This window comes from Macadamia integrifolia, chromosome 11 (genome assembly GCF_013358625.1).
Source record: "Macadamia integrifolia cultivar HAES 741 chromosome 11, SCU_Mint_v3, whole genome shotgun sequence".
Taxonomy (NCBI): domain Eukaryota; kingdom Viridiplantae; phylum Streptophyta; class Magnoliopsida; order Proteales; family Proteaceae; genus Macadamia; species Macadamia integrifolia.
The window spans coordinates 33,177,678-33,190,484 of NC_056567.1; the positions used below are offsets into that span (position 1 = coordinate 33,177,678).

A 12,807-nucleotide genomic window follows, 5' to 3' on the forward strand; every position below is an offset into this window, starting at 1 on the left:
GTTCCCCACCACTTCCTACCATTGTTGGAGAGGTTTTCCTCTCCAAGAAGAGCTTTTAGAAACAGGGGAACGAGAAGCAATTCTACAGAGAACCCATGGGGAGGTTCTCAAGGCTTCCGCTTTTCCTTCTTCCTGTTTTTCTTTTCTCTATGTTGCAGAGACCCACATTCGCTATCAAAAAGGCAACCATCTCTTACTCTTCTTTTTCTTCTTCTTCTTCTTCTTCTTCTTGGGTATATAATTCTGATAATAGATTTTACTGATAATTAATGTTGCAGTCTTATGTGGTATACTTGGGTTCACATTCACATGGTCCACAACCCTCACAAGCTGATTTTGATCTAGCTGCTGAATCTCATTACGAGTTTCTGGCTGGTTACGTTGGAGGGTAAGAAATGGAACTTTCAGAAATTGACTGCAAAATCTCTTCTTTATTTTTTTGAAAATCTGGTTAAATATCTTCTTCGTTCTCCATACCCCTCCCAATTAACACAGCACCAAGCAGGCCAAAGAATCGATTTTATACTGCTACACAAAGCATATCAATGGTTTTTCAGCGACCCTTGAAGAAGAGAAAGCAGCTGAGATCGCAAGTACGAAAGAAGCATGATCATGGCTCATAGTTATTTGTTCTTAATAATTTTTGTTACGTTAAATATTAATGAATGATCAACGATTGGACTTCAATCGATGCAGAGCATCCCAAGGTCATATCAATTTTCCCAAACAAAGGAGTGAAGTTACATACAACCCGGTCATGGGATTTTCTTGGACTGAGGAAAATTAATGGTGCAGCTCAACCTGGGTCGCTTTGGGAGAAGGCCAAATTTGGGGAAGATATAATTATTGGGAACCTTGATGGTGGTAAGTCCATTATACCTTCATGTCTTCTTTCATCATCAGTCTTTGTAATTCTCTAAATCATCTTACCAAGAAAAAAAATATATTATTATTTATAATATATACTTAAAAATATGTGCTAACAATAACACATGTTGATGGAATAATGATTTATTATTATTTTTTTATTTTTGAAATCTTCTTATTACCTTAACTTAGAGAATTCTTAGGAATAAGACCAGGGATTAAAAAAAGGGGTCAATTGATTAATTAACTAAACAGAGAAAGAGGTGTCATTTAGACGCTCCCTTTATTTTTTAAATAAAAATCATATAGGTTTTTTTTTTTTTGGTAACAAAAATCATATGATATGAAATTATGGATTATTCCAAAATGATCATCTCTGCATAAATTTTACAAAAAAATCACTAAAGGAAGGGGGGGGGGGGAACACAACAAAAATCAGAACAACCCAAATGCATAATACCTCCATCTTGTAACCACCTCCCATCAAAATTATTACTTGATGGTTATTTCAAAACTCACACTGAAATACACAGGCCAGTTAATGTTAGCGTGGCAATGTAGGTCACATCAGCACTTCCGTTCTCTTGCTTGACCTATGTTGTCACATACCAAGTAAACAAAATTAATTTAACTTAATATATGGCTAAACTGAACTTAACTCTTTATGAATTATTGTACATTTGAAATGAAAATTTCAGCCCACAAATGATTGTACTGCATGTTCATCCAAGAAACACTTTTCAAAACAAATCTTTATGTGGTGAATTAAAACTTTATAGAATCAATCCCATTAGTCTATTTTGAATTAACTATGAGGTTGATTCTTGGTCCAAACATTGTTGCTCTCAAACCTTTATAGGCATTAGTCATTCAAACTATATGTGTACAATCAATACGGAACTTTTACCAAAAAAAAAAAACTTAGTAAAGAAAGGTAGAAATTTCAAAATGGCTGGGAAACTGAAAACTATAGCTTGGAATCATATACTGTATAGAAAGCACTTCCGGCCTGCAACTGGTGGCTGTCGCTCTCCATGTAGGGTGTAGCCATGTGCTACTAAATATGGACTAAAACTAAGTAAACCATGCTTGCTGCTAGGTTCAAAATGTGGCGTTACTGTTCTCCAATATGGACAGATGAAACAAAGCTTTCTCCAATACCAACTGAAAGCCAAATCATAAAAATTTTGTCAAGCATTTATTCAAAAAACACAAACTAATATTGATTTTGAAAATTGAAACATTAAACAAAAAATCCTTTTCTAGTTTCTTTTTTTGTATTGTGTTCGTTCTCATTATGTTTTTTAACATATTTTTTTGTTGTTGATATGCGTTGATGGTATGGTAAGGTGTTTGGCCAGAATCAAAGAGTTTTAGCGACAAAGGCTATGGACCCATTCCATCAAGATGGAAAGGTGGTTGTACAGACAAAAGTCTTGATGGAGTTCGCTGCAACAGGTTGGATCCCTTTCTCTTTCTTAACTTTTTCTCGCTTTAAAAAAAAAAAAATTGATTGCTACCCAGGTTGTAGCCAAGTAGTTGCAATCCCCTGTCAAGGTCAAAAGTCAAAACACATAACAAATGTGTTTGTAATTGTTTACCACTTTATCCTCCTAAAAAAATTGGTTATAATTTACTCAAAAATTTTTTTTATTTTTTTTCATAATATGGTTATTTTTGGTAACCTGCTTCTTATAATCAGTTACATAATAATTCACATGCAGCCAACAAAGGGCCAGAATGGTCTTTTCGCCACCCCTGTCTCTTGGTGTAAGTAGTGAGCGGCCAAGTAACCTTTTTTTTCTTAATTATTTTTTTGATAAATTGTGGTTTTGAATGAAATGATCCAGGAAGCTGATTGGCGCCAAGGCCTTCAACTTAGGGTACCTAGCGGTTGCAGGCCCTAGCCTAACTTTCAACACCACACGCGATGATGAAGGTCATGGGTCCCACACATTATCGACTGCGGGTGGAAACTTCGTCCAGAATGCCACTGTCTATGGATACGGCAAGGGCACGGCCAAGGGAGGAGCGCCAAGGGCGCGTGTAGCCTCCTACAGGGTGTGCGGAAAGCAAATTGGAAATAACCAATGCTTTGACTCAGACATCCTCGCCGGTTATGATGCTGCCATTCATGATGGTGTTGACGTTCTTTCCGTATCCCTGGGAGACAAACCCACCAACTACTTCAATGATAGCATGGCTATCGGTTCGTTCCATGCCGTTAAGAACGGTATCCTTGTGGTAGCCTCGGCTGGAAATGATGGTCCAAATTCTGGCACTGTCAGCAACGTGGCCCCCTGGATGTTCACGGTGGCCGCTAGCACCATGGACCGCCATTTTTTGACTAACGTGAAGCTTAGCAACAACCAACAATTGAAAGGGTTGATGGTGGTCTCCATGGTTCCCATGCCCTCGGCCGACAAGATGTTTCCTCTGGTGAGAGGTATCGCCGCAAGAACGAAGAATGCTACAGACAAAGACAGCCAGTATTGCAATCCTGGGTCGCTAGACCCGAAACTGGTGAAGGGGAAGATATTGGTGTGCGAGATGGGTGTTTCATTCTCGAGTTCGATTGCACAGAAGGCAGGAGCTGTGGGAGTAATAGTGGTTAACGTGAATGGTGTGGACCCCATGCCTAGTATGCTCCCAACTTCACAATTGTCACCCAAAGAAAGTCATATGTTGTACAAATACATAAACTCGACGAAAGCACCCAAGGCTAACATCTTACCATGGACAGAGTTGGGTGTGAAGCCAGCACCTTATATGGCCAGATTCTCCTCTGTGGGACCTAATACTGTGACTTCCGGGATTCTCAAGCCTGACATCACTGCACCAGGGGCAAACGTCATTGCCAGTGTTGTTGGAACAAAGACGAACCCACAGGGTGTCTTTAAAGCTATGTCAGGGACATCCATGTCCTGCCCTCACGTCTCTGGTGTTAGTGCCCTCCTCAAGAAACTCTACCCCCATTGGAGCCCTGCCGCCATTAGATCTGCCATCATGACCACTGGTATGTACATCCATGCTCATTTATTTAAACCTAGCTCATCGATCTCGCTCTTTGGTTTTGTGTTTATGATTTCCCTTGATATTGTGCAGCAAGTACGAGGGATAATACAAGGAAGCCGATGCTGAATTCGATATACACGAGAGGGAGAGCAAACCCATTCAACTATGGAGCTGGACAAGTTCGACCCAACAGTGCCATGGATCCTGGTTTGGTCTATGACCTAACTACCATTGACTACAAGAACTTCCTATGTGCCATTGGCTACAACCAAATTTTAATAAGCCTCTTTTCCGAATCGAAGCTGCCTTACACTTGTCCCAATCCCGCCATCAGTCTCTTGGACTTCAACTATCCTTCCATCACGGTACCCAATCTCTCCGGCTCCGCCACTGTGACGAGGAAACTGAAGAATGTTGGGTCTCCAGGTACATACAAGGCCCAGATTCGACCTCCCTTAGGCATTTCTATTACGGTGGAACCAACAATCCTGACATTCAATTCGGTTGGACAAGAAAAGACGTTCAAACTAACCATGAAGACTAAGCAACCTGGTTTTGCTAAAGACTACGTCTTTGGCGAGCTTAAATGGTCTGATGGGATTCACAAGGTCAAGAGTCCGATTGTGGTTAAGGCAGCTGCAACATAGAGTTTCCTATTTTCTTTTCTTTGCTTGGATGGGTTGGGATGGGATGGGATGGGATGAGATGGGATGCGATGAGGCGAGATGACCTATTCGTCCAGTAGCAATATATTAGTCTCAAAGAGAGAAAGACAGTGGTTATCAACTCCAATTAATCTCTCCAGTCTCATTGTGATATTTAGTTCATCATTTGATTGAATAGATTCCATCTTATCTTGGATCTTTTATTTTGCTTCCATTTATTGAAAAATTTGATCAATAGATTCCATCTAATCTTGGGTCCCTTATTTTGCTTCCATTTAGATTTAAACTTGACATGTAAGAGAGTCATCCTAGACTCTATGTGCCATAATTTTTTTTGGACTCAGCTTACCTATCATGTGAAAGATGTTAATGTCATATGAAGAACAAGATTGAATCCTTTGCTCTTACTACCTCTTGGTCGTACATGTGAGCATCCAACACCTGTCCATTTTGCTTTCAAATATATCCCTCGTCATCTTTGTAACTAAGGATGTGAATTTGAAATCAAAATCGATTACGGAAATCGAATCGAACTGTTTACTCTGAAATCATAAAATCGTTTATTAAATGGTTCGATTTTTTGTTTTAATATTGAAACATGATTCAATTTTGGTTTTAAAGTTTAAACCGTTTAAATAAAACATTAAACCAAGTAATATATGCATAGTAAGTTTAAGTCATTCAATGTTAAATTTACATACATTTCAATAAAAAATATTTAAGTTTACATTAAAAACTATTAAAAAATCATATAAATAATAAAAAATTCAATTCAATATTACAATTTACATCCATTTCATTAAAAGTTTTAAAGGTAAAAAAGTTGTTTGGATAAAAAGTTAGAAAACATAAAAAAAAAATTAAACCGAATTGTTTATAAATGGTTTCGGTTTTAATATATGAATTGTTTATTAAATCATTTGGTTTTGGTTTTATCTAAAAAATCTTGCACCAAACTAAATCGAACCATCTATATCAGAACCAAACCAATTGACACCCTTACTTATAATGATAGAAAGTTGGATAGGTGTTGAATACTCACATGTACGATAACCAGTGATCGTACGAGCAACGAATCCAAACTCATGAAGAACCCTTGTTATGTGGGCCGCACAAGAAATCAAAGCCTTGAAAATATAAATCACAGTTTCATAGGTTTTGAGACACATTTCTAAGTTTGGGATTAATTTTTACCTAAAATTAGAGTGAGATCGTCTCACAAGGAGTCAAGGACCCACCCATTTCCACCATGGAACAGGTCATGAAGCGCAGAATGTGAATGACATATAGTGATTTTTCTCTTAAAAGGAAACTAATAAGCTAACTATTATAGAATATTATGAATAACATATAACAACATTAAATCTAACAAATTACAAAACACTAAAATCATTATAATAATAGGAAAAACTTTTCCCAAAATGTCAAGGTACATATTACTCTCACATGATTTTTTGTTCAAATATTATTTTCTTCTCTTCTATGTTTAGCATGTGGGCCCATGGCCTAAGAAGAAAACAAAACTGAACTTCCTCCAATACCACCACCTCACTTTATATTATATATTTTTTTATTATTTTGTTTCTTTACAGTTTTTAATCAGTTCTTCATTACTATATCTATAAACATAGGACATAACAATAGGATTTAGATTTCCTTCCAGGAAATTACTGTAAGATCATGAAGTACACTTTAGCCTCTCTCTGGTATTTTTTTTCTAATAGCTTACTAAAAAAACTTCGTTTGTAAAAATTATTTTTTAGCATAAAATGAAAATTTTTAGGTAAAAATTAAGCATAAGGGAAATTTCCTAGATCTACTAGACAAGAAAATTAATTACAACATAAGTAGGTTAAATTTTTTTTTACAATATCTACTGCCAATTTTGAAAATTTTTACTTAATCTCCAAAGTTACTTATTACTAATGCCACCAAGAAGAAAACATTTTTGAACTTCCTAAAATACCCAACCTCATTATATCTTCTCTTCATTTTTTTTTTTAATCATATGTGGAACCCATCAACATCTCCTCAACAGAAGGCCACACCATTGCCACCTGCAACTCCCTTACCTGGCCACTACAACTCCACACCCTTCCTCTCTCATTCTCACTCTCCCCTACAACCCCACCATGCTCTCATCATCTCTCTGTCTCATTCCTTGCTTTTCTGCCCTCCCCACCACGGATCAAAATCCTCTGTTTTTCTCATCCCTGTTTTTCCTTGTGTTGCTACCTACAGAACACGACACGTGGACAACAGAGGATCCAACGGTCAAGGTTGGGTGAGGATTATTACATCCGGTGCATTGGTCTTAAAGTTGTCCACGTGTTGTGTTCTGCAGGTAGCAAAATAAGGAAAAATAGGGATGAGAAAAACAGAGGATTATTTTCCCCCCACCACCACCACCCACCCGACTCCCTATGTTTAATCTGTCTCACCTCCAACTGAGTTCCTCTCCTGATCCCCTGCTTCTTTACCCAATATTAACTTGTATCTACCTTAATGAAGGGGAACCATCTATCTTCCTAATTGGGGTTCATTTTATTTAAAAGAACTAATAAAAATCTGACGCTTTGTTATTGAACAATAGACACATATTATCATTTAGTCTATTTTTCTTTTTGGTAAAATCATTTAGGCTATGTTTGACAGTTAAAAAAAGTTAAAATAAATAAAAATAAATAAAGAAACACAAAAAAAATCATTATGTAATAATAACTTTTGTTTAATTTATTTTATCTTTGATATTATTTTCTTTTTTTGGCTTCTAAAGATAGCCTTAATCTTAACACTCCAGATTCGACATAACAACTTGTGATCACATCATTTTTCTGTAGTTTCTAAAGTTTGGTTTCTCTGTGGCCAGTAAGCATAATCGGGTTAACCAAATTGTGACCCCGAAAGAAAACTCTCGCGATGCCTTTCCCAAGCGCTTGAATGGTGTACTAGGTCGAGCACCGTGACTTAACAGGACTAAGCGATCTATCTGATGTCATTACAGCAAAGCAAGTTTAAAGTGGGCCACCAAAATTAATAATAAAAAAAAAAAATGTTACTTGATACGGCAATAAACATAAACGGTCCCAAGATTTGTGAAAGACTGCAACACACTTACTGGGTTCTCTTCTTTGTGAAACATTGGACATTATGTGTTGAAGAAGGATAACAATAACCAATCCGTGGTTGCCCAGATGGTTAGGGCAAATTGAGGATTATGCGAATAGACGTACAACCCGAAGTTCGATTCTCCAACTTATATTTATAATTTAAGTGGAGACTGTGACGGTGGATTACTGTGCTAGTCTCCTTGAAGATCAATCGAGATAATAATGAAGAAGAAAGAAAAGTAAAAAATTTAGTATCGGCGAGATTCAAAAAAGAAGTTTAGGGTAAAGAAGCTTGAGTAAATATAGGCAAGTGTAAGAGGGTGATAGTAATTGCCACAATTAGAGACCAATACTTGTCCTATTTTTTGCCATTACAAGAATAAAGAGGGGTTCTGTAAGCTTTCCTATTTTTAAGATAGGGAATGGATTTTTATCCCGTCTAGACTTTCTTTTTTTAAGAAGTTTAATTTAGATGGCTAACAAAATTAGCAGTTGTTTTTTTTTTTTTTTTTTTTGGTTAATAAAATACTCAGCAGTTTGAGGCTCCTTTTTGAGGATGCTTTTGAGGGATCCGGATCATAAGGTGTGGTCATATCAATGGCTAAAGGGTTCATGTTAAGACCCTCAATTTCTCTGTATATAATCCACAGGAGAATAGGTGAGAATGAAACCGTTTCCCTACCACCTCCAGCCATTGTTGGAGAGGAAAACCTCTCCAAACAGAACTTTTAGAAGCAGTGGAAGAAGAAGCAAATCTACAGAGAACCAATGGGGAGGTTCTCAAGGATTCCGCTCTTCCTTCTTCCTGTTTTGCTTTTCTCCATGTTGCAGAGACCCACGTTAGCAATAAAAAAGGCAAGCATTCTTCTTCTTCTTGTTAGTCTTCTTGTTGAGTATAATTCTGATAATAGATTTTACTGATAATGTTGCAGTCTTATGTGGTATACTTGGGATCACATTCACATGGTCCAGAAATCACACAAAGTCATATTGACCTAGCCGCACAATCTCATTACGAGTTTCTCTCAGATTTTGTTGGAGGGTAAGAAATGGTTTTTTTCTTTCAGAAATTGACTGCAAAATCACTTCTTCTTCTTCTTCTTTTAATATCTTCTTCTCCACATCCCTTCCAAACACAGCCCCGAGGCTGCCGAAGAATCGATTTTATACTGCTACACGAAACATATCAATGGTTTTGCAGCTACCCTTGAAGAAGAGAAAGCAGCTGAGATCGCAAGTACGAACGAAGCTTGATCACTCTTATGTTATTATTATTACTACTATTTTTTTTTTTTTTTTACATTAAACATTAATGGATGTTCATCGCTGGGTCTTTAATCAATGCAGAGCATCCCAAGGTCATATCAGTTTTTCCAAACAAAGGAGTGAAATTACATACAACCCGGTCGTGGGATTTTCTTGGACTAGGGAAAAATGGTGCAGCTCTACCTGGGTCGCTATGGGAGAAGGCCAGATATGGGGAAGACATAATTATTGGAAACCTTGACACTGGTAAGTTCGTTATACCTAACCTACCCTGGAACATGGCCTAGATTAAGATTTTTGAAGCTGAGAGCGGGCTAGGGTTAAGATTGGGCCAGGATTTGGTTGAGGCCTACACCTAGCTCGGCCAACTAAACTTGGCCTTGCTTTTAACCTTGATAAATTGGAAGATCATTTCATATGAGAGAAAGAGAGAGAGTGCTAGCATACCCTTTTCTCACTGCTCAAAGAACCTTTTCTTTTAAAAATTTTCTTATTGACATCCCTCAATGTGTCAAATAGGCTAGATAACACTCTTGGCCATAGGGCTAATAGGCCCTTCTGACCTGCAAAGTTGTTGTTGCTGTCAATGCGGAGTAGCCTTGCGCTACTAGATATGGACTACAATTTCCTGTCTGCCTCTAGGTTCCAAATGTGGCAATTGTTGTTCTCCAACATGGAAAAATGTAGAAAAGCCTTCTCCAATATCAAATGAAAGCCAAATCATGAAAATTTAGTTAAATATTTAAAGGAGCATGATCTGATGTTGGTTTTGAAAGTTTGAACCTCACAAAAAAAGAAAAATCGGTTTCTAGTTTCATTTTTGTTCCATATGTGTATTGATATGCCTTGATGGTGTGGTAAGGTGTCTGGCCAGAATCAAAGAGCTTTAGTGACAATGGGTATGGACCCATTCCATTAAAATGGAAAGGAGGTTGTACGGACACTAGCCCTAACGGAGTTCGTTGCAATAGGTCAGGTTTCTTTCTCTTTTTTATTTCCTCCACTTTCCCCTCACTTTCCCCCACTTTTAGGTGATGTTATATTATGATATATTTACCATTACCGAGTTCAAGACACATAACAAAAGCAACCCCATCAATTTGTATGATGAAAACAAAATACTGAGTTTCCTTTCACCAATGGTGAAGGATGTATTCTCTTGTCACTGCCCATGGGTGTCTAGGAACAACGGAGAGCATTTCGAACCTCCAACATGTAAGGGGAGTAATGAAGATGATATATTTATGGATGTTTCCTTCACCCAGAATGAAGTTTCTTTCACCCACCGTGAAAGAAAAATTTTTCCAAAAAGAAATACTGACTATTGTTGGGATTTCCATTGGGAGAGTAACAAAAGTTTACTAAAGAAGTTCAATTTGATCCATTTTTTTTTTTTTAATGAAAAGAAAAAAAAAAAATTAGATTAGCAAAAGTTTTGACATCGTTAAGGCATGCAGCGCTAGAGCTACTGCTATCTATGGTCTTCCTAGCTATATCTACAAAATGGAGCACATAGCTCGACTCCGGGTCATACTTACATGACTTGATCCATTTAGCTACTCCCAACCTCTTATAGGATTCGATTCCAATGTGAGACAATGGAACTAATACAATTTGCAATGTTTGTTGGTTTGCCAAATTTGAAACCATTACATTAATAAGAAACATAGTCGCTTTTATTTTTCACTTAAACCACGTGGGATGTAAATATGTAGCAAACTAATTAAACAAATCCTACAATTCGTCTCTGTAAATTTTATATGGGTAGGGAAGGTTATAATACCACCACCATTGACTCTTGTTTTATCTATTTTAACTGTTTATAGAGTGGGATTTTGACCTGAAAAAATTATGGGTACAAAATAGATCTTTGATCTTGGAGGTATATATAAAAGATTAAATAATTATAAACAATGACCACAACAGTTAAAAAAAAAAAAACCTATAACTAATAGTTTAATATATTTTCTGTCCTAAATTAGATTCAGATAATGATCATAAGACTGGAAATCAGGAAAATGTGTTTTTATATCTAACTTTTTTTCCTTTATTTCTTTTTTTTGGTGAAAATTTCTAACTTAATAAAATATGGTTTAGTGAAATGAGTAAACAGTAGGCAACAGACAAAAATTCCCAAAACAAAAAGTTGTCTTAACTTGAGGGTGAGGGTTCCTACATGTTAGTGTGTATTTTAGATTCTTTCTAATGCCCTGTGGTGCTTGGATCTCCCAGTGAGGCCTCTCCAGCTAACTCCCATGCTGGAGAGGATCCAACAGCCACATCAAGAATGGGGTAGGATCCGAATCCTGTAGAACACACATCCTTATGGCTGAACATTAGAAAAATAGGGATAATCCTTTCTGTAAAGGTGAACATTAGAAGCTTTGGATATTTTGAAACAATTGCAGCATCCCAATTGAGCTCGTTGGACTCAATTGAGAAGAGAAATAAAGGATGCAGATGACACAATTGGACTCAGCCAGAAACGTACTTCAAGAAAAAAATGTTAAATAGCCCCATTCACCTTTGGCATCACCATCAACATGAAGGACTAAAAAAGCGAATAACAAAAAAAACACACAAAATAATAAAATAAAATTGCTCATCTGAAAAAATTTGACCTGCCTAGCAGGTCAATTTAAAGCTCATTATTGACCAAAGCGGGAAAGTAACCATAGGAGAAGAAGTTTCAAACATTGCAGTCTACTTAGCTAGATAATCTACAATCGAATTAGCCTCACGAAAGCAATGTGAAATTTTATATTTAATAGAAGCAAGGTAAGGCTAGAGAACGATCTAGCATTGTCAAACAAACCATGGGACCACCCTCTTAGATACTAAAACCATCACAGCGGTAGGATTGCACTCCACCCTCAACTTGGATATCTTAAGATTCCTGGCCATCTCCAATAATCAGAGCTAAAGATCCTACCTTGAAATTCATTTTTTAACTCCCAGAAAATTCTTAAACGCAAAAACAAATATTGCAAGGTTGTCCTAGAATATACCACTAGCTTCTGATTTACTTAGATTACCCAATGAACAACCGTCCACATTAAGCATCACATTTGATGGACACTAGAAAATTTTCAATTGGATTTCCTTTTTCTATTCATTAATGGGTGCATCTTGCTCACATGAATTTGGTGAACTAAGAAATTGTAACAATCTTCCTTTTCCCTTTTCTGATTATTCCCTAAAAATTATTTAATGCGGTATTTAATGATAGGCTTTCTATCATTTCATACATCAAATGCATTAAATGATTTTCAATTTTCTGATTTTTTTTTACTATATTAAATAAATTTTGGGAATAAAACAAAAAAAAATTACAAACTTGTTGGTAGCCATTTGCCGGGAAAAAGAAAAGAAACCTTCCTTCTTTGAGCTCGGGTTATGGAAGAAGGAACCAAGAAGAAAGTATCAACAACAACTAGTTTTATTATTCTTTGTGGGTCATTTGTGGCATGTGGGAAGGGCCCGTGTGACTGCAGCAGGAATTGAAAAAGGAATTGATCGTGATTTTCAACATGTTCTTTCCATGATGAAACCCCCCTGAGTCTAAAGCCGCTTGGCATTCCAACCCAGTTCCAACAATGCACTACACAATTTCTCTTATGTGAGCCTACTTAGCTCAACGGTTAGAGCATCACATTTGTAATGTGATGGTCATTCGAGCTTTTCCTAGGAGTATGGCATGGGTTACTTCAGTGCCGTAGCGCCTGGTACTCGGACATTGGCTCGGGGCATTTTCTCTATCTCTTCTTACCCTGAAAAAGAAAGGTCACCTTGCGTCCGCACGTAACCCTAGTCAATTCACGAGGTTTTTTTAAATCCACCAGTCAAATACACACGAAATACGTGCAGGATCATCATTAGAACCA

The 12,807-nt window shown here is 37.0% G+C and overlaps 2 protein-coding genes across 2 annotated transcripts in view; both read left to right on the forward strand.

Moving 5' to 3' along the window:
- LOC122093984 (subtilisin-like protease SBT5.4) lies at window positions 1–4,750 on the forward strand. The gene is made up of 7 exons (XM_042664553.1): window positions 1–182; window positions 279–388; window positions 496–593; window positions 697–864; window positions 2,217–2,325; window positions 2,718–3,883; window positions 3,973–4,750. Exons 1-7 carry the CDS (start codon window positions 96–98, stop codon window positions 4,527–4,529), a joined length of 2,295 nt encoding a protein of 764 aa, XP_042520487.1. The 5' UTR covers window positions 1–95; the 3' UTR covers window positions 4,530–4,750.
- A 3,591-nt stretch (window positions 4,751–8,341) lies between these two features.
- The window catches only part of LOC122093988 (subtilisin-like protease SBT5.4), an 8,369-nt gene continuing 3,903 nt past the window's right edge, over window positions 8,342–12,807 (forward strand). The window contains exons 1-5 of the mRNA XM_042664557.1: window positions 8,342–8,512; window positions 8,590–8,699; window positions 8,797–8,894; window positions 9,005–9,169; window positions 9,786–9,894. Of these exons, the coding sequence (XP_042520491.1) occupies window positions 8,426–8,512; window positions 8,590–8,699; window positions 8,797–8,894; window positions 9,005–9,169; window positions 9,786–9,894 (569 nt within the window). The 5' untranslated portion in view covers window positions 8,342–8,425. The remainder of the gene's footprint in view (window positions 8,513–8,589; window positions 8,700–8,796; window positions 8,895–9,004; window positions 9,170–9,785; window positions 9,895–12,807) is intronic.